This window comes from Crotalus tigris, unplaced genomic scaffold (genome assembly GCF_016545835.1).
Source record: "Crotalus tigris isolate CLP2741 ecotype Arizona unplaced genomic scaffold, ASM1654583v1 scf7180000020201.887925, whole genome shotgun sequence".
Lineage (NCBI taxonomy): Eukaryota > Metazoa > Chordata > Lepidosauria > Squamata > Viperidae > Crotalus > Crotalus tigris.
In genome coordinates, this window is record NW_024097902.1 from 541,213 (window position 1) to 562,346 (window position 21,134).

General features: G+C 37.2%; 1 protein-coding gene across 13 annotated transcripts in view; it reads right to left on the bottom strand.

The window, feature by feature from the left end:
- Window positions 1–21,134, bottom strand: part of UNC79 (unc-79 homolog, NALCN channel complex subunit) — a 176,024-nt gene that overhangs the window by 122,824 nt on the left and 32,066 nt on the right. For 8 of the 13 annotated variants that reach the window (XR_005559472.1, XM_039365850.1, XM_039365848.1 and 5 more), the window contains exons 1-4: window positions 19,327–19,348; window positions 14,825–14,945; window positions 3,975–4,279; window positions 1,951–2,121 (exon numbers count right to left, since the gene is read on the bottom strand). Coding sequence is in view for 12 of the 13 variants with exons in the window: in XM_039365850.1 (XP_039221784.1) it covers window positions 1,951–2,121; window positions 3,975–4,279; window positions 14,825–14,945; window positions 19,327–19,348 (619 nt within the window). In the remaining variant the exon portion in view is untranslated. Of the gene's footprint in view, window positions 1–1,950; window positions 2,122–3,974; window positions 4,280–14,824; window positions 14,946–17,913; window positions 17,959–18,097; window positions 18,164–19,326; window positions 19,724–21,134 lie in introns of those variants that run through there. The other 5 variants (XM_039365854.1, XM_039365847.1, XM_039365855.1 and 2 more) reach the window with 5 other exon arrangements.

Genomic DNA, 21,134 nt, shown 5'->3' on the forward strand with positions numbered 1-21,134 from the left:
GAATTTCTATCCTCAAACAAACCTTTAGATCAGTGGTTCCCAGTCTCTCCTACACCCCACGTCCCTAGAAAATATTTGATTAATGTTTATACTCCCTGCAAAAGTAATTGTGACTTGTGATTCACCACTAAGGATACAAGGTACTCTTTGTCTGAAATTCCATCTCGCAAGGGACACAAACTACTCTTTGTTGCACCTCCTGAAATTCCATCCTGCACTTTGTGGGGGTGCAAGCATCCCAGTTGGGAACTCCTGCTTTAGATAGAAGGTCCTTCTCAGGAAAATAGAATACCTGCCCACCATATTAGCAATAAAAATGTGAAAAATTATATAGCTCAAAAGTAGACAAATTTTAGGCAAACCAGCTTCCCAACCATCCAGAGGGCCACAAGCCAATTATTTCAGATGTTTTTCTTTGAAAGATGTGTTGTTAAGAGTTTTGATGGAGGTGAGAAGTTCTGGAAGATTCTCACAGAAACCTAAAAGCTACATGATTTATGGGATGCATATATTGTTCAAACATTGCAAATATCTTATTCTGGTGAATACAAAACAAGGAATAGAAAATCAAACATTTGATGAGAGGATATTTAAAAAGATAAATAAAGTTCCCCCAGTAGTATTCTGATATGAGCTCTGGGTGAAATTATACATAAAAAGGTGCAATTAATATATTATTGCTATATTGGGGCATACTTCCAAACAAGCAATTACCCTGTATTTTCCAATATTAATGGGGCCTCTGGAGGTGCAACTTAAATTTAATGCATGCCACCTTCTTTTCTTTTCAATTAAAAGTCTTTTTTAAACAGAAAAGTATCCATTGGGCATCAAAGAAACTGTTCATAGCAATCAGATTTGGCACCCCATTCCTAAACTGTTAACATGAAACCTGTCTTGCAGTAAGCAGCCTGGTCTGACTGCTGAAAACCTCAAGAAAAAAATCTGTCAGAAATCTGTTTAATAAGAGTTATCAGAAAAAAGACTAAAGTAACAATGCCAAAATTTTGGCACATATTCTACTTTCAAATGAGAAACATCTATATAGACAAATTAGGGTATGAAAGTTTTGATTTGTTTTCTCCAGCTTTTTGATATTAATTTTTCTCTTTTGTAGAGAAGGGCAGACTGAACCTGTTGATTGTTTTGGGAATAGCTATCAGATTTCTTATTCATCAAACAACCAGCTCTTATATTAACCCTAAGTGAATTGTCTTTTGAGTTTTATTTTCTTGAAAGAGGATTTTGCATATCAGTGCAAAATAGGCCCAATCAAGAGGCTTGTGGAAATAGTGGAATCCCCATGGGGATGTACATAGCTTTAAGAGATTCAAAAGGCCTTAAACAGGATTGTGGGAAATCTATTTTCTATTTTCCTAGAGTCATCCATCTACAGACCTTGATTCTTAAAAACAAAAGCTAGAAGCTAAGAAGTACAAGGAATACTTTTCAATTCAGGGTCCAGGAGGAGGGCCTTCTCCTGCCTCCTGAAACATCTTGCCCCCTGATGTGAGGTTGGCCCCAACCCTCCCATCGGTTCTTAAGGGCCTAAAGACCTGGCTCTGCCAGTTGGCCTGGGGCTCCAATGGGGGAACAGCACAGTGGAGGTGGTTGATTAAGAGCAGATCCCACCACCCCACACTCTGTCCCTGCCCTCCCCCCGTGTTCTTAGATTTTAAACTTTGGTTTTAATTTATTTATGCTTTAATGCAGATATATTTTTATTAACATATGTCACCCAGAGTTACCTTATGATAAGATGGGTGCCCAATAAATTTATAAATAAATAAATAAATACTTTTGAATCCTTTGCCCAATTCATCCCATGCATTCAAAGTTCTTTGGATATTCTAAAAATCAACCCTCCAAAGCAGAATAATATACCATTCTCCTTCACAAGTGAAGCCAGATTTACTTACATACAAATACAAATTAATCAGATTTACTTACATATTGCCATGGGTAAGAATGATGTGCTGAGATACTCTATGATATCTTTGTGCAGAAATGGAGGGAATGTAGCTAAAGTAGAGATCATTGTGTACGGTAAAGTACTCAAGATGTCATCATTGAGAAAAGGTAGCAAACAAGTAGTAGTGTAAAAAATGGACTGTCCAAGATCTGTCAGAGGCACAAAGAACAAACAATATGAATACACAATTGCAATCACTGTGTGAAAGGGCATTCCCTATTTTATGTCCTTATGAGTTAATCAGGTTTAGAGGCAGAAGAAGTAAAAGGGTTGAAATGGGAAGGAAAATGATGGAAAACAACTAGAGCTGAAACTTTACATTCAATAGTCTACACTGCCTGCTCTATCATTACTTACTAGAAAGAAGAAATCTGAGGCTGTTCAGCCATCCATGGAGCACCCTCTAAGTACAACAGTAGAAGGGAAAAGAGTGGCAAGAAGTTAGAGTTTATGCCCTAAAATAGCCTAAAACTAACACTGTGACCAAAGACCAGAAAAATTACTTAAAATCTTGTGTCTGCCCACTTTGTATCATCACCTCATGCACTGTTATTCTTGCACTTCCAAAAGCTGATAAGAAATAACTCATATTTAGAAGAACCTTGGACTGTCTCTGAACGCTGATCCAACTTTCTCATGTGGAACTCCTGATACTGGCACTTATTTCCTGCTAACTCATTTGGTAACACTTTATGCTAAATTGCAGGTCACAACATTAATCTGGAAAGGGACAAATTAATAAAAGATGGCTACAGCAGCCTTGTCCAGAAGAGAAAAAAGAAAATAATTTTTCTATCCTCTTGAGCAACAATCCAAGTGCCCATTGTTAAGCCCAAATATTCAGAAACCAGTAGCAATTCTACACCTGGAGTATCTATGATTGATTTTAATCACTGAGTCGATCCAATTGAAATTAGTAGAACATGAACCCATCTAATGTTGGCTTCAACACAGCCACGTTTTACAAAAATATCTAAGAAATGTTTACCGGTAGTCCATGAGATTTCTGGAACTGCAGCTAAGTATGATCCTAATATTCCAAAACAGATTTTGATTCTGTTATAGCACTTGTACCAATTACCACAAAGTACTTAGTTTCATCAATTCCTCAGCAAACAAGACAGATGTAAATTTACACTGAGAACAATAAATGTACTGCTATGCTTCTGTCACACATTGATCTAATGCAGCAATAACTATAAATATATATACTATTTAAAGTGCTCTCACTATTTAAAATGTTTTATATATTGTCATTAATGTTGATCATATTTAGGAATCAGTGAACAGGAATTCAGATCACTCGGCAAGAAGAATAAATTGAGCTGATACACACAGTTTTCCCATAAAAGAAATAATGATATAAAATACATGGAGAATGCTGCATGGTTCAAAGTTTGCAAATATTACTACACACACACACACACACACACACACAGAGGAATTAATATTATTAATTAATTAATCATGTGTGTTAATTTCAGTCTGCTTGTTTTTTTATTCCAGATGCAGATACGGAAGCCCTGAAGCCTCCAGGTCACTTTTTAAAATATTTTTGTCAATTTATTAAGACTCCCAAACTATTATTACCAAAAATCAGTTTTTCTTACAATATTAAGACAAAATATTAATGTAAGATCCAAAACAAGCTTAATATAGCTTATAAAAAGAAACCTCCAGAAGCCATTTCTGCATTTGATATATAAAATGCTTTGTATGCATATGTGATTATATATTTACACACACATTTATATCTGTGGCAATTAATGATGACTTAAGTTTTGCAAATTAATATTAAGCCAACCTTCCCCTCCCAGACTTTAGCTAGACTACAAAAAATCCATAATAAGAGATAGTACGGTTAATAGGCTGTAGGCTGGGAAGATGGGCACTGTAGTCCAAATGCATCTGAAGACATCTGATTTGGAGATATTTTGAAATATGCCTGTTGTAGATACATAATCTTTATGTATCGTGTTGACTATAAGGAGAATTCACTCACCATGTTGACCATGTTGTAGCAAAGGAACTAGATCCAGCAGAGTCACCAATGTCACGTATAGTCCTTGATAGTCCAATGATGGGTAGTCAGATAACTGAGCATCCCGACTTTGCTGGCCTCGTTCAGTAGGAGCATCTCGCAGGACGCTGTAAAGGAGGGAGCGAGTAACAGTAGGGTTGATGGAACTGACCTGTGGTCTTAGAGATGGGGTGAGTGGGAATGGCACAGGAAAAAGACACATGGTCATGGGCACTGTCAAATTGGAGGCATCTTGATTCTCCTTCTTCCCTGTGCGGGACAAAATGCTGTTGGGGGGACAAAGAAAAAAAAGAGACAACAAAGACACAAAGAACAGCACATTACATTGAAATGACACTATAAAACAAATAATAAAACTCCAGATACATCCCACATGAGATGCAGTCTGTACCAATACTAAGTCATCTTGAAAAATCTAGCAACCATTTACTTCCATGCTTAGGAGAAATACAGTTGAAAAAATTGCTACAAGTTGGAAATTTCCATTGCATCTCATGTGTTATCTGGTTCATAAGGAGCAAAAATATAAAAATGCATGTTTCAGTGGCACACCCATGTTTTACAGTTCTACAAAATTGGATGCGATTTGTTCTAGAAAACAAAAACTACAGCAGCACCATGTCAATTGTTTCAATTGTTGACCTCTTATCAAATAAATATTGAGATAACATTCTGATCCTCATGATTGGAAAACCAAAGATAAAATACTGGTAAAAGATAGGTGTGACACTTGCAGAAACATGTTTTAGCAAAAAATAAACATGTGTGTTTATTAAGAGAACCTTAAAAATCACATGTTTATTGCATTAAAATAATGTCTGTATGTAATACATGATACTGTTTCATGACAGTCTTTCAGTATCATCTGAGATAATGAGATTTCAACAGGCACATGGATTTAGAAATAATATATATTTCTAAAATGTTAGCTAAACTACATTAGGTAAGCTTTAAAATAATATATAATTGATGGGCTGCAGCATATGTGTGTGAGCTAATGAGAATGATAATTTGTATCTGCTTTTAATTGGGGGCGTGGAGGAAACATAATGCTGTTCTGTTTTGTGGTTACTTTCTAAGAACTAAGCAAGCATTATATAACTGCATAGCAGAAAAGGTGTTAGCATTCATTGCTTTGCTACTTACATTATTTAATGAACTTACAGACTAAAGGAAAAATAATTTAGAATAAAAGAAAAGCTTCATGGGAATCAAAATGAAGGCTATGCCTTCTGAAAATCCCCCTAAGTAAATTATGCTTATTTTTTTTAAATAACTGTTTAAAAATTGCTGCTAAGTAAGCAAACGTAAAGGGCATAATCTAATTAGTATAGCACTTTATAATCTGAAGCTTGCAGTAAGAGTATAACAACAATCAGAAGTTAGTCTAACTGGACACCCAATAAGTAAGTTTAGTCTACAATCTTAAGCACGCCTTGGCTCCTATTGAAATCAAAACAGCTAACGATACTCAATTTTATGATTGTAAATGCTTTTCTACTTTATTATAAAATGATTTGTGTTAGAGAAATAAGTTATAAAATGTATATTTACATTACACCAAACTACATATCCATTCATCTTCGTGTGATGAAAGAGAAACTATTTGAAAAATTACTTATTGTGATTGTGGTTAATTTTCTATATACTTCAGAAATTAACTTTCCACTGATGGTTATTGAGAAGACTTTTAAATAACATCTTAATATTTTTATAGTTCCTTCTTTTATTAGACTCACTGATTTGATTATTCAAAAGCAAAAATTCCCAATGATATCTTCAAAGATAGCACTAGTAAGGTTACAGACAGCTCTAGGATATAGACAGCATATTATGATGCTGTAATCTGTAAATGTACAAGTATGTTCATGTATGCCTTTTTTTTTCATCCAGTGTATATAAAGCAACTTCCCCAGTCTGGTGCCCTTAAGCTTAGGTAGCATCACAATACTCAGAATTCTGTTTGTCATTTGCTGGGAATTCAGGGACCCACACAGTTGGTGTGCACTTAAACTGAGGGGAATTGATGTAGAGAATGGACCCAGCCCCAAAGCTATAACCTGTGTAGCTGGAGAATATGATGGACTAACATATTTAAATTCTAAAATATTCATTATGCCTTGTATAAATGTTCACCTAAATGGTTTTCCACTTAACTGTTATCCAGTTGTCATGGAAGTATTAAGAAAATAAAACCAATAAATCATCTAAATGCAATAAATCCATAAATTACCCTAATAGCAATGCTAACTATAATAAACAGAAATGTAGGAGTAAAAGATGCTGGTTTCTATTACATTAGATCAGTAGCTTATCTACCTCAATTAACATAGAAGCCCAAAGGAAGGAGGGTTGTTTAGTTGATCACTTGGCTGTACCTTTCTACTTGCTTTCTTTATTAGTTTTCATTCTGACCTTCACTAATTTATTCACTTTATTTGACAGCAATAATTAAACCATATTCAGCTTTAGTTTTCATATGTATTGTGCAATGCCAATTTTTGACTCAAGGTTGTCCTCTTCAGTATGGAATTATTGTGTCCAGAGACTACATATCCCATTCTGCAGTAATCCAGCCTCATCCAGTCTGTTTCCTAAACGTGTAATGAATTTTATTATTGAAATATCTCAGTGGTAAAAGACCAAGGAACTATGTTTTGGCTTGTTTCTTTTTCTCGTATATTCTCTAAGGACAAGAGAACATAAAGTTCAGGTCAAATGCTTTTCTACGCCAACACTTTTTCCACAACGAATCTAGTGCCAAATAAAAGTCCCATAAGCAAAATATCATGCTTTTATTCATATTCTCTAAAAATAATATCCAGAGGCATATGAAGTATGTGCTGATATAAGCTATTCTGACCAATAAGCCCTCATATCCTATCTTGTTCCTTTTACATCTGTGTTTACCAACACACATTTTGTATGATAAAGGGAACAAACTATGGAGACAAGAAAGCAGCAAATGTATTTCAAGCGCAGAGAACAATTCTTCTGACACTTCTTTAAACTCTGTCCTTTATTTCCCTTTCCACTAATGTTGTCAGCAATAATTTTACTGGATTTGCAAGACATTCTCTGTCCTTTTCTTATTTCCAATAAGAAATAGGGATAAATGCTTTCTATATATGGAAGGAACCTTTCAGGTTGTGGACAGTCAAATCTACAAGACACTCTGCTTCTTCTCTTGTTTTTCAGAACTGTTCTTTCCTTCATATGAATATTAATGCAGAGTTAACCATAATCTATTAGATCTCATAAGATAAATTGCTTAGAAGGTATTCACAGACTAGTTTCCATTCACAACTGAAAAGGTTCCCTCCATTCACAAAAGGACTGAGATCCAAAGGAGATTTTGCTAATATAAGAGGAAGAGGCATACTTGAGTGAAAAATTTGGAATCTTATGCATTTCCTTCAGCAGAAGCATTCCAAAACTAAATTTCTACTTATTGGGCTACTGGATCCAGCTGGCTGTGTCATTTGCATCTTCAGATACTGCTATGGTATTTCTCAGAAAGTTTAAAGGGAAAATTCAGTTTTATGTTTCCCTAAAAGTAATCATTTAATTTTCAATAAGGGTTTTGTTTAATACAGACATCACCAACCTATAATTGCCAAATATGTTAGGACTGCTATTCCCATGCCAAGTGGGAACTCTCAACATATCTGGAGAATGTCAAATTGGGGACTGCTGCTTTAACAGTTGTAAGTAAGGCAGTTCTACATAAAGGACAACTGCATAAATGAGGTAACAATTATTGCTCCCCATCAAGGCATCCCAGACCTACGTAAACTTTTAATCATTGATTCTCCACCTGTTAATAAGATTTCCAAAACAATGGTTAGTCTTGTTCTCTTACTATTCTAAATCCTGAGCCTATAGCCTTATATCTCCTTAACCAAAAGAATGTTGCATTGCATGTTGGGATCTGTCACATACTTGGTTTCACATTTCCATGAATAACTGTTATGTGAATAATGCTTCACCATGCATGGGGAGGTGTATAAAATACCTCTTTTTGAATTGGCTTCATTGCTTGCAACCTCATGTAGTTGTATTAGAAGATGATTTTGTTTCTGCATGCTGCAGATAAAAATATACTCTTTCTCTGGGATTGCCAGGAAAGCAAAGCTGCTGTGCATGTACATGCAAAATTTCAGAATTACAGAATAACAGACTTGGAATGGACCTTAGCGGTCTTCTAGTCAAATCCCCTGCATGCCACTCCCAGGAGGAGATACCAAGGCAGAGACATAAACTTTGCAAGGTACAGCTGCTGTAAATTGTTTTTTAAAAGGTGACTTATATCTGCTCTTACACATTGCAAAGCATCTTTTTAAAGACTGCACAGCCCTAACATAAAGAATATATTCTCAATATGCTCAAAAATTTCAGTCACAAAAGGAGTGTCAGTGTAGAACCTGTACACATTTCTGCCTTTCCAGAGATGATCCTACTGGATCATCCTACATCAGTTAGGATGTAGAAAGTAGTAAGAAGGTGACAAGCAACAGGGAGAAAGCAAAACTCGTTGTTTGCATCTATCTTTACACAAAAGGAAAAAACAGTCCAACCTATCAAAAACAGTACCATAAAAAACAGATTAGAAATACAAGTTAAAATAGGCAAGAAAATGGTAAGTGATCACCTGTCCACCATAGATGAGTTCAAATCACCAGGACCAGATGGATTACACCTCAAGGTTTTGAAGGAATTGGCAGACATGATCTCAGAATCACTGAATTATATCTTTCAAGATCCTGGAGCACCAGGGAACTACCAGAGGACTGAAAAGAGCTGATTTAGTTCCCATTTTCAAAAAAAGGGGGAAATAGATCCAGAAAACTACAGAGCTATCTGTGTGACCTCAATACATGAGAAGATTCTGGAAAAGATAATTAAGCAATGAATCTGCAAACACCTAGAGGCAAACAAAGTCATAACCAAAAGCCAACATGGATTGGTCAAAAACAGATCATGCCAGACAAATCTTATTACATTCTTTAGCAAAGTGACAAAGATTATATCCATCAGAGGAATGCTGTGGATATAATTTACTTAGACTTCAGTAAGGCATTTGATAAAGTAGACCACAACCTACTACTTGATAAGATAGAAAAATGTGGGTTAGAGAGCATCACCACCAGATGAATTCGTAATTGGCTGATGAACTGCACTCAACGTGTAGTCCTCAATGGAACTGCATCTACATGTAGGGAAGTATGCAGTGAGGTACCCTAAGGCTCTGTTTTAGACCCTGTACTCTTCAACATCTTCATCAATGATTTGGATGAGGGGATAGATGGGGAACTCATCAAATTTGCAGATGACACCAAGATGGCAGGAATAACCAACACTCCAGAAGATAGGCTTAAGCTGGATATGGACAGACTTGAACATTGGGCGCTATCAATGGTGAAAAAAGTAAGGCAAGAAAAATCAAATGTGCAGGTATAGCATAAGTGGTACCTGGCTCAATAGTAGTAATTGTGAGAGGGATCTTGGAGTCCTAGTGGACAATCACTTAAATATGAGTCAGCAGTGTGCTGCAGCTGCCAAAAAATCTAACACAGTTTTAGGCTGCATTAACAGAAGGATAGAATCAAGAACATGAGAAGTGTTGGCTTCTGGTTTTGTGCAGTAGTACAGTAGCCAAGGGATCGCAGGGTTCCGCACCCTATGGCCAATTTCTGCCTGCTAGGGGACCCTAAATGGGCCTCCCGTAAAGGCAACAAAGAAAGAAATCTCGCCAATTGCAGAGAGGTGGCGGTCGATCTGATCAGTTTGGGGAAAGCCCTCCAGAAACTGGCAGGAGAAAGTCTAGCTAACATTAGAGTCTAGCCCAAGCTACAAGCAGCTGAAGCCCAAAAGCACTACTTTAAGCAATGTGTTTGGAACTGGCTAAGAATAGTTTTCTCTCTTCTACTTGCAAATTGATTTCCTGGAGGAAGAAAAAAGAAAAAGAAAAGCCCCAAGAACATGAGATGTTAATACCACTTTATAATGTCTTGGTAAGACCACACTTGAAATACTGCATCCAGTTTTGGTCACCACAATGTAAAAAAAAGATGTTAAGACTCTAGAAAGAGTGCAGAGAAGAGCAACAAAGATGATTAGAGAACTGGAGGCTAAAACATATAAAGAACTGGAATTGGGTATGTCTAGTTTAATGAAGAGAAGGACTAGGGGTGATATGATAGCAGTGTTCCAATATCTCAAGGGTTGCTACAAAGAAGAGGGAGTCAAGCTATTCTCCAAAGCACCTGAAGGCAGGACAAGAATCAATGGATGGAAACTAATCAATGAGAGAAGCAACCTAGAACAGACATGTCAAACCCGCAATGTCACATGACATTGCATGATGTATCAGGACTGTTTTGCCATTGCTGGCAATAAGGTGGGCGCAGCTTCCACGTGACGCATCTGGCTCAGAGCCAGCAGTTTGACACCCCTGATCTAGAACTAAGGAGGAATTTCCTGACAGTTAGAACAATTAATCAGTGGAACAACCTGCCTCCAGAAGTTGTGAATGCTCCAATACTGTAAGTTTTTAAGAAGAGATTGGACAACCATTTGTTTGAAATGGTATAGGGCAAGGGTAGGCAACCTTGGCTCTTTTATGGCTGGCCCAGGAATTCTGGGAGTTGAGGTCCACGTGTCATAAAAGAGCCAAGGTTGCCTACCTCTGGTATAGGGTTTCCTGCCTGAGTAGTGGGTTGGACTAGAAGATCTCCAAGGTCCCTTCCAATTCTTTCATTCTATTCTGTTCTGTTCTGTTATTTCCAAAGGGTCTACATATTCTCGAGGGGAGAGGACAGGACTTTTGTATATTTAATGGTACCTATGTAAGAGACTTTTAAGTGGGAACAGTTTCCTTTGCTTCTTTGTAACAATAATTCTTCTAGCCCAGTGTTTCCCAAACTTGACAATTTTAAGGCATGTGGACTTCAACTCCCAGAATTTGGAATTCTGGGAGTTGAAGTCCTCATGCCTTAAAATTGTCAAGTTTGGGAAACACTGTTCTAGCCTATCTTATCTTCCCTTTTGTATTTGGGCATTCTAAAGACCCTGAAAGTGAAATCTGTAAGTCACTGTCACCATTTCAAAAATCATTCCTGAAGTTCAAGTTGCATTCACCAACTCTTTCTGACACATTGCCATTTTTAAAATCCTGAATAGTTTGGCTGGGTATGCAGAAGCTCTTAGAAGGTTATTTGAATCCTAGCTTATTTTTGAATAACAGAAAGGAGCAAGGAGCTTATTTATATAAGATGATTTATTATATATTTATAAGTGTAAATTTGGGGTAAAACAGGTTGGAAATGAGCAATGCATGAAAATTAAATTCATGCTTAAATGCAGAGAAATGCTTTTGGCTGAAAACTTAAGGAGGAGCTCAATGAATCAATGTATTATGCGCTGTGCATGGTGATTGTTTTATGTGATGTTTTGTTTGTCAAAAAATTCAATGCAATTTCTTTCCATTTTCCCATCCTTCCAATTACAAACAGCATAGCCCAATTCCCCTCCCCAAATTTGACACCCTCTCAAGATGTCTGTAAAACAAAGAATCATGTTTTATCCTTGGGGTGACTAAAAAGTAAGACATTTGGGGTGCAAATTGAAATGCAACCCAAATCATCCTTGATGAAAGTCAACAAAATATATTGGTTCCATTCAATCTTCATTTACAAATTAATTGAGTAAACTATGGCAAAACAGTTTGATTTTTCAGTGTGCCACTTTTTGTGTGAAACAATTGTTGCGGCAAAGAGAATCTAGACCAAGTTTGGGGATCCAATAGCAATCCAATAGCTGGGCTCCAGGTCCTGGATTCCATTGGTTTGGGATGATAAAGATCAAGAACATCTGGAGAACCACAGCTTTCTTACCCCTAGACTTAGGTCTGAAGTAACTAAAATTATTTTGAAAATGTTGTAGAGAGTATGGAAGATAACCTTGATGGAGATACTGTATGCAGAAGCCTTTGCCTAGACAACAGCTCCTTCATATCTCTATTAAGGTCATCTTCCATAATTTGTACACATGTCCACAACACACAGAATTCTGCAACATACTTGTAAAGACTAGCAGCCAAATAAGAGCTCAGTGAAACCAAGTGTGTGTGTGTGAATACATATATACAGTATAGTATTGTATAAACACATGCTCACACTCACATATATATATATATATATATATAAAACAGGAATTTCTGGACTGATGTTTAATTTTTATTTAACTCACAATATAAATAATTTACTTTGCTGAATAGAGAGTTCTCTCACTCTATATTTGCATCAGCCCCTTGCTTCTTCAGACCTAAAATTTTTTTAGCTTGTTTCTGAGACTTCATGGTGGCTGTAGCCAACTGCATCTAAAGGTTACTAAATTGACAGTGACTGTTCTGAAGTCATAAAGAGCAACAGGATTTTGGTTTAAACTCATTTGAGCACATGGGAAGCTAAGACACATTAGGACAATAGAGCAGCATTTACTTCTTTTCATATTATGCTGGTAGTATTGAATTCTTTACATAAAATGTCTTCCTACATGACTACAAATTCTGATGGAGAGAGGTTCACAGGGCTAAGAACTGAAATGTTTGTTCTTCTCATCTATCCCATTACTACTCAGATTAATATTGGCCACATACAAAAGAATCATATAGATCATAAGACAGTGGCTATGTTAGTGTAGTGTTCACCACTTATTCCTTAACAAAACTAATCTTGCTTATTGTATTCCACTCCTTCTTTAGAAGTTCTAGGTAGACTATCCTTAGAGTGCAGCCATGCAATCTAAGGAAAGGATACACATCCAAATATTTCATTTTCCTGTGTGAGTGGGGCTGAGAGATTCTAATAAGCCGTGTCACCCAAAACGCTCCAACTTCTAATCAGAATTTGGATCTAGAACCTTCTTGGTCCACCACAGTCTACTTCTCATCGTTACTACTGTATATCGGCTCCTGAAGAAAAATTGTGGTTTAAAGGAAAAATATCTCTAAGATCAGAAAAAGAATTGCAATAAGTTTCTGATCAAATATTAAGGGATACTGGGAGTGTTTGGTAATGTGGTCATTCAGATAAGTGTGGATCTTCCTTCCATAGAATGTTTAACAAAATCTTGGCAATAGTTTTGGGGCAAACTATCCTTTTCCAGAGACTGGAAGTTCTATTATTCCATATTATTTCTAATTTCCTAAATAAATTATTAGCTAAGATAATATCAGGAAATTGGAAGAGGCCAGTGGCAAACCATTTCCAAAAATCCCTACCTGGATGTGGCCAAAAAATCCCCAAATCAAGTTTAGCTCAAATAACAGTTTGGGGTTATTCCAGAATTTTTTATTCCTAAACTTAAGCCCAAGTATATATCCCATCTAAAACATGGTTGTGAAAATAATTAATCAAGCTCTGAAAATTTTTTTACTATATGATACATGCCTGTTAATATTATCTTCTACATTCATATTATCTTCTATGTTACTATTACTGTATCTTCTGCTGCTATTTAGAGTAGCAGAATTCACCTTGATTGTACCATAAATTCATGAATATTCACGAGTAAATGGAGAGGCTGCTGGGTTACTAATTGCTTGAAAAAAGTTTAACATTTTTCTCTACTTTTAACAACAATACGATCTGCAGCAATCAGCAGGCAAAACCTTTCACAAACAGTTGCTTATAATTTCAATAAATCAAATTGCTGTTCAAAGCTCTGGGGTAAATATATGTGGGGAAAAAATCTGATGCCTTCAAAGATAACATCATTATTGAAGAAAAGATAATTTGACCACAAAGATTATTTGCGCTAGAGAATCTCTATAGGAAAATTCCTGTTTTATAGCTATGCAGCAAACAAGCTTCTTACTAATTTTATTGACTGCAGATGGGATTAAACCAAATCCTGAATGCAGGACAAACTTGAGACAGGGTCCAAATTTAGATTTCATTATCAAAAGGATTTAGAATCACTAGAGATTACTATAAAACCAATCTTATAAAGATTGCTGCTATTCATGATCTTTTCAGAATGAAGACTAATCAAACATTGAGGACATTCCTAATTATAACTTGCTCACTTAGCCTTACAGGGCAATAGTACAACTACTGTGCATTCTCTAGTTTACAGAAGGCTGGGCAATTAGGTGGCTGAACCTCTGAATTTTCCAAAGGTGAGTATCAGCAGAACCAACCCAAGCCATTATTGGTGAGTTTAGAATTGCCTGTTGGGTTGCATGCAGTTAACCTTGGAAAGCCATGTCCCAGCCTACAGAATGTAGCAGAATAATCTATTTTTTAAAAAAAATCCAAGGCATGCAAAATAGAACAAATTGCTTCTATCTAACCTGTTGCCTTTCAGAAGGATTACACTATACTTCCCAGAATTTCCTAGTGGCATAAAGCTACACTACATTTTTCTGACTTTTGTAGCCTAGCACAACCAGAGGGACCAGTTTGGGGAAGGCTGATGTAATTGTATTGTATTCCAGTACATTAATGTCATCCTGAAAATAGTATGCCAGGAAAGGCCTGGTCTGGGCTACAGGGTTTTCTTTCTGCTTATTTTCATTTTAGGACTCCTAAAAAGTAAGAAAGAATTCAAACATCTCATTCCACATCATTCTGCTGCACTTAAAGGCCCAGTCTAAACAGATTCTGCCATAGTTACTTAATTCAAGCTATGTTTCAATGAGCTTTGACCCTTCTGCTAAACGCCATACCATTTTTCAATAGGCTACTTGTATATGTATATATATACAGTACTTATATTTTTCTTTGAGATCATAATTTAAAACTTACCTTAGTAATGTCTGAGAAAAGTACTTCAGAGTATTGGCAATGTCAGTTCCAGAGGGGACAGGATAAATGTTGTGAAGGACACGATTATGATATTCTTGCAAGTATCGGATCTTGGAAGCAACTGGATTTTGTATTGCATGAAAAAAGAAAATAGGAAAAAAATGCTTAGCTCAGTTCTCCCTCTCCCTACTTTACTATATTCTGCCCACAATCCTTTGCTCACTAATTTAATTTTCTAGCTGAGTATGTCCACTGAATGCAGCTTCAAAGCTAGTGAAGGAGAGCTTGCCTAGTTACAAATTGACTCAGAAGTAAGAGAGCACTTGAAGAGAAGATGCACTAGAGATATGTTGTAAATCAACCAATTGTCAAGAAATAGCAGATCTGGCTTAGCGAACACAAAGACTTTGATCTTTGCTTAAAACTCTTGCATAGTAACTCAAACTTTTTTCCACTAGGATTATTACTACTGGAATACACAAAGTTTCAATTTACACAACACACTTAGCTATGTTATTGCTTAGTGTGATGTACAGACCCAGTCAATAATAAGCATACTATTTAATTCTGCATCTTACAACCTACTTCTAGTAGCTTCGGTCTTTAAGATATTCTGTTTAATATATTTAGCAGCTTCAGTTCTGGTTACTATGGCACTTATCCTTTTAAAACACTCAGTGATTGCATGATTGTGGACAGTGAATCATGGAAAAATATGTCCTCAATACCCTCTAACTATGTGATCTCTTGATTAGTTTCTTCCTCTCCCATTTATTGGGCTGTTCCTAATCACTGGGAATATAGAGAACAAATGAAAGGAACCATTATTAGCAATTGTGTACCAGTGATATAACATCCTCCGATTCTTGGGCCTTGTCCATTGAAAAAGCAATCATCTAATCAGCATGAAAGCAAGCAGCATAACTATGAAGCACAACCATAAGATTCAAGTCTGAATTGTTTTATGCAGTCTAATATAATATGAAAGGTACAGAAAATATTCAAGCTGAAGTAAGAAAAAGCAATCTATAGATTAACTAAGAGGAGATAAAATGCACATGAAAGTGAGTTGAGGTGTATGGGAACCAAAGAAGATATCTCTTCTCTTCTACACTCCCATGTTTATGTATCCCCACATTTAGGCATCACCATTCATTACTGTTTGATTGATTGACTAAACAAAGAGGACTGATTCAAAACCCACAGAGTCAATGACAAACTTACCAAAATTTCCATGATTTTGCTCAGACAGGACAAATATGGTAGATTTGCTCTGCAGTGCATTCAAATATATGATAAATGTTGGATGGCCTTAATCCAGCACAAGAATTCTATTGTCACACCATACTCTATCCATAACATGGTTTTGTTTAAATCTGAGTGTAAACTCAGCCAGTTGGCATCTTCTAGAGCAGGAAAATTCAGTTTTCACACGGTGTTCCAGTCCCAGAATCATGACATCAAATTAAAGGCAAAATTGTAATTTTCAGTGGTATAATACTCTTCAATGTTCTAAGGTTTAATGCACATACTGTACTTCTGTGCATTCTTAAATATTTAAAATATCTGAATATTTAACCATGTTCATTCTGATGATATCACCACATCACCAGTCATAGTCCCTGAATCCCCTGGAGGAAATTCAAACCTTATTTTAGAAATTAAAAGAGGAGGAAAAGAAATAGATGCTTACTGCAGATGTATAGGTTAAGAGAGTGTCCATCTACTGAGAAAAAAAATGAATGGTAAATTGAAAAAGTAAAATCTGCTGGGAGGCAAAAACAAAGTTGGGGGAGCAACCTTGCCAATATCTTTTTTGTAAATGGGTTAGCTTTTTGTAAAAGAACCCACAATATGCTTTACAAATTCCAAATGTGCCAACTATCCAAAAAATATTGGGATTCGTGGGCTAATACTCTAATTCTGATCACAAAGAGGAATTAAGGTCATAGCTATCTTCTGGTTTTGCTTGCTCCCTAGCAGGAGCCAAGAGCCTTGAGATGTTTATTATTTATTGATTGATTGATTTATATCCCACTGTTATTATTCTTACAATAACTCAAGGTGGCATCACACTTTGCACATCTTCCTCCTACTACTTTTTCCACAATAACAACCCCACGAGGTGGGTTGGGCAGAGAGACAGTGACTGGTCCAAGGTCACTCAGCTGACTTTCATGGCTAAGGCAGGACTTGAACTCATGGTTTCTTGCTTTCTAGCCTGGTGCCTTCTAGTGTAGTCTAGTGTAATAGATTTGAAGAGCTCTTGATTATCTTTTAACAAGTATTTAACACCACAATGCATGGATTGCTTATCTAACATGGTTTTTTTCCCAAATACTCCTGGGGGTTATAGTTTATTTCACTTATGAACTATAGTTCTGAGACACACCACAACTATTTATCTGTTAATGATCAACACATGATTTGAACTTTAAAAGGAGATGCTTTGTCTTAACACTTAATGAATTAAATTGTACATGTACTAATATCCCCTCTAAAAATACTGCACAGGTAAAATTGTCTAAACATGTCTCATTATTAACAAAATACTAACTCATATTTATTTTGATGTTATGCTTAACTTAGAGTTTCTGAGACAACTGTTTTTAATTAAAATGAAAAATGGATCTAAGGATCTAATCTCCATTATCTTTATTTCCAAGAATGCCCACACAAACCTTGTAGGCAAAATTAGAAAATAAATTTGGAGTTCAGTGTTTTCACTAGAAGTGTGCTTATTACCAAGAAAAATGATAAGCAGAGGAAGACCTAGAGAGGTATGTGGGAGTAACTATATCTGTATTTATGATTATATAAAATAAAATGCCATAGTCCCAAAGTGCAATAAGGGGTTTCTTTCTTTGTAAAGAAAAAAAGAAAGAAAGAAACGCCTTATGGCAGCCATTTTAAGGGAACATCCACAGCATATTCTGAGAATTCCAGTGCAAAAAACTACCTATCCCTCCTATGGAAAAAGAACAATTTCCTGGTATTTGCTAATCCATCTATAAAATAATTCTCTGATTAATGGTCTGGTGCAATGTTTCTCTTCCCAGATGGTTTCTAAGAAAACTTCAGAAAGATACCTGTTGAGGAATATCCTCCATTTGATTTGAATATAGCAGCTGTGTACTCCTCAGATTTATGTTTCTGTAGCTCTGTGATCAGCATGTTGGCCATCTACTAGCAGCAGCAGCAATGTTTTGTTTATGTGAGGAGAAAAATAGTATGGACCCTATTAAATTCCAACTTGTAAGAAAGTTTGTTTACCATATCAGTAAGATGTTCAAGAAGTTCGCCCAAAATGGATTAATTTTCCTGGGAGACTTTGCAGAACATTTCAGCAGGAACTTCTTTTTTACACTGGAGAATAGTGCAGATAGCCATAGGTTTCATACAATTTGATATTTCTATTTCATTCAATGGTGGATAATCAAACCACAGAAATACTTGAAATATTATAGTAACTTGAGAAGATGCCTTATAAACATTTGGCTTGTATATATGGATCTGACCAGTGTCTTACTTCCTTTTCTAATCATATATTAATTTATCTGAGTATGTAAACAGTAACTCACTGGTAATTCATAAGACGACAGTGAAAGACAGTGTAATTTGGGTAAAACAGCAAATAAGGCTGCAGTAAGCGTGGGAGAAAGTAACAATAGAGTTGTGACTAAAAGCTTCTGAATTTTATCTTGACAAGATTGAATAAGCTAATACAGCATGAAGACATATTCATGAACAGTGGCGCCTTGGTACTCAACTGCTTTGAAACTCATCGAATTTGGTACTCAACACATTTTGATGTGAAAATTTTGTCCCAATACTAACTGATTTTTTGGGTTATCAATGCACAGCTAGAACTTGTCGGTATTGGCTGCCTTGTGACTCACTACATTATTCCTTATGGGAAAAATTTGGTACTCATCGTTTTTGGTACTCATTGCATCTCCTGGAGCCAATTACGATGAGTACAAATTGAGCTAAGCCCTTTTCTAAAGAAAATGACTAAATCATAACAACACCGTATCTAAGGCCTGTTTTAGGCTGAGTTTCTCTCGCCATTTTATACAGTCACATTTATACAGTTTTCTCTTCCTAAAAACGCTGTCCTTAAAAATATAACGACAGAAATAAGCAACACACGCACACACCCGTCCTCAAGTGGGGTCGTAGAATATTATCGGAGAGGCAAATTTCCCCCAAACCAAAGCTCTGAAAAACTGCAGTGCCCGGGGAACCCTTGGATTTCGCTCCGCCCCTCTTCCATCCCGCCGCTTGCAAGCAGGGCCGGGCATCGACACCTAGTCGTATTCAGCACCACAGACAGCGTCCGAACCTTGCTAATGATCCCGGCACCAGGAGCCCCCCCCCCCCCCGCAGATTCTCTCTCGCCCGCCCCCGCCCCCCGGCTCGAGCAGCGGCCCCGGCGGCGTCCTGCGTCTTTTATTCCCCGCGGAGAAGACGAGACCTGTCTCGCCGCTGTTGCTACTTACATTGCTCTGCTTTGGTCGACATGACGGTGCTCTCCCGCGGGAAAGGCTGCTTGGCCCCCCCAAGTACGGGCGGCGGCGAGGCCGTCTGCCCAGCTAGCGAGGAACGACGACCATCTGCTGGAGCCAAGGCGAAGAAAGCCCGCTCTGGCCCGAGTTGCGTCCCTCCCCCTCCTCTAGCTCTGCCATTGCTGCAAACTGCACAGCGGCCCCCGTTCTCTCTCCGCTCCCGCCCGCCCCAGACAAGGAAGAGAAGCGCCGCGAAGAGAGGTTGCTTCGAGAAGCCTGAAGCGGAACCCGAGTAGCACCAGCTGTGGCCCCGGTGCGCAGCCCTTATGCGGCCGGTGCAGTTCAAGGAAAAACAACACTGCGCCGTCGAGAAGAAACCATTTTGCCCCCAAGGAGGAAAAGGACCCCGAGGAGGAGCAGAATGAGCTCGCCCACACAGGGAGGAGGGGAAGTTCCATTCATGAAGAGGGGGTGTCTAAGCCCGCCCAACCTTTTAAAGGGAAAAGCGTCCCTTCTCTTCCTCTGAAGCAGGAGAAAAGCGGCTTATTTCTGAATGGGGAGCACAAGGTTTACTCTGGGAAACTAAATACAGTTTGTTTCATCGTGAATAAACTAACGGCCGGGTTCGCATGTTGTGCGTAGCCATTTTTTGTCTACTTCAGCCAAATGCAACATATCACATCTGCTTAAAACTACACAATTAAGTCCTGTAACAAGTGTTTAGAGTGGGCACTTTGATGCACATTCTGGTATCCATTTTACACCCATAAAACTTGAGATAAGGCCTCAAGAACAGACACAAATAATATATAACTGCAGTATTTTTAACTGCTGTTCTAGAATCCAAAGGAAAAAATATGAATTTTTAACACGTGCAGTAGTTCAGACTAGAAAGTGCATGTGAAACCTTTAAATCCTTATTAGAGCAATCAGAAAATCCAAAATAACGAAGTATGCAAGCCTTTGTGATCTTCAAAACTCCTGATAGAGGAAAATGGATGAAGAAAGTTCTGATCTAAATTACATTCAGCTTAGAAACTTTTAATTAGACAGCAGGAGTTTTATTTATTTTACTTTCAATGACATATTTTTACAATATTGTTTTCAGACCATATAAGCTTCCTAGAGTCGTTTGAGTGTGTATTCAAATGCTGAAAATAAGATAGTTTTCTCCATTCCTGTCTAAATCTTTCAATTAGGTATACTGTAATTCTAATTATCACACGTGCCAGATTAAAAGCTGAACTGAATATGAAAAAAATGTTAAAATAACTAGCCAAAACATAAGCAGAACAATAAATAGGGACCTTTGTCCCAGACTTGCAAATTTTCCATGTGCAGGAAGTCTTTCCCAGAAGGAAGAATTTAATATACATCTCCCACACTTCTGAATTAGAAATGATTCAATCTATAGAAGGCGGCTAAGCATATCACAGGATTACTTTAAATAAACCTTGACAGCTTTGCTCTAAGAAATTATCAGTTATAAATTCTATACTGATCATCAGAATCTTCAAAAATAAATATTTTGGCTCATAATATTCACTGCTACTAATACTTTAAGGCAGTGGTTCTCAACCTGTGGGTCGGGACCCCATTTGGAGTCAAACGACCATTTCACGGGGGTCACCAAACCACACTGTCCGCCATTTTTTCCCTTTTCCCTAGCTGTCCTACTCTCTCTTATTGGTGGCCACACCCACTTGGGGGTCACCACAACATGGGGAACTGTATTATGGGGTCACGGCATTAGAAAGGTTGAGAACCACTGCTTTAAGGTAAATAAGACTGTTTCTAATAAG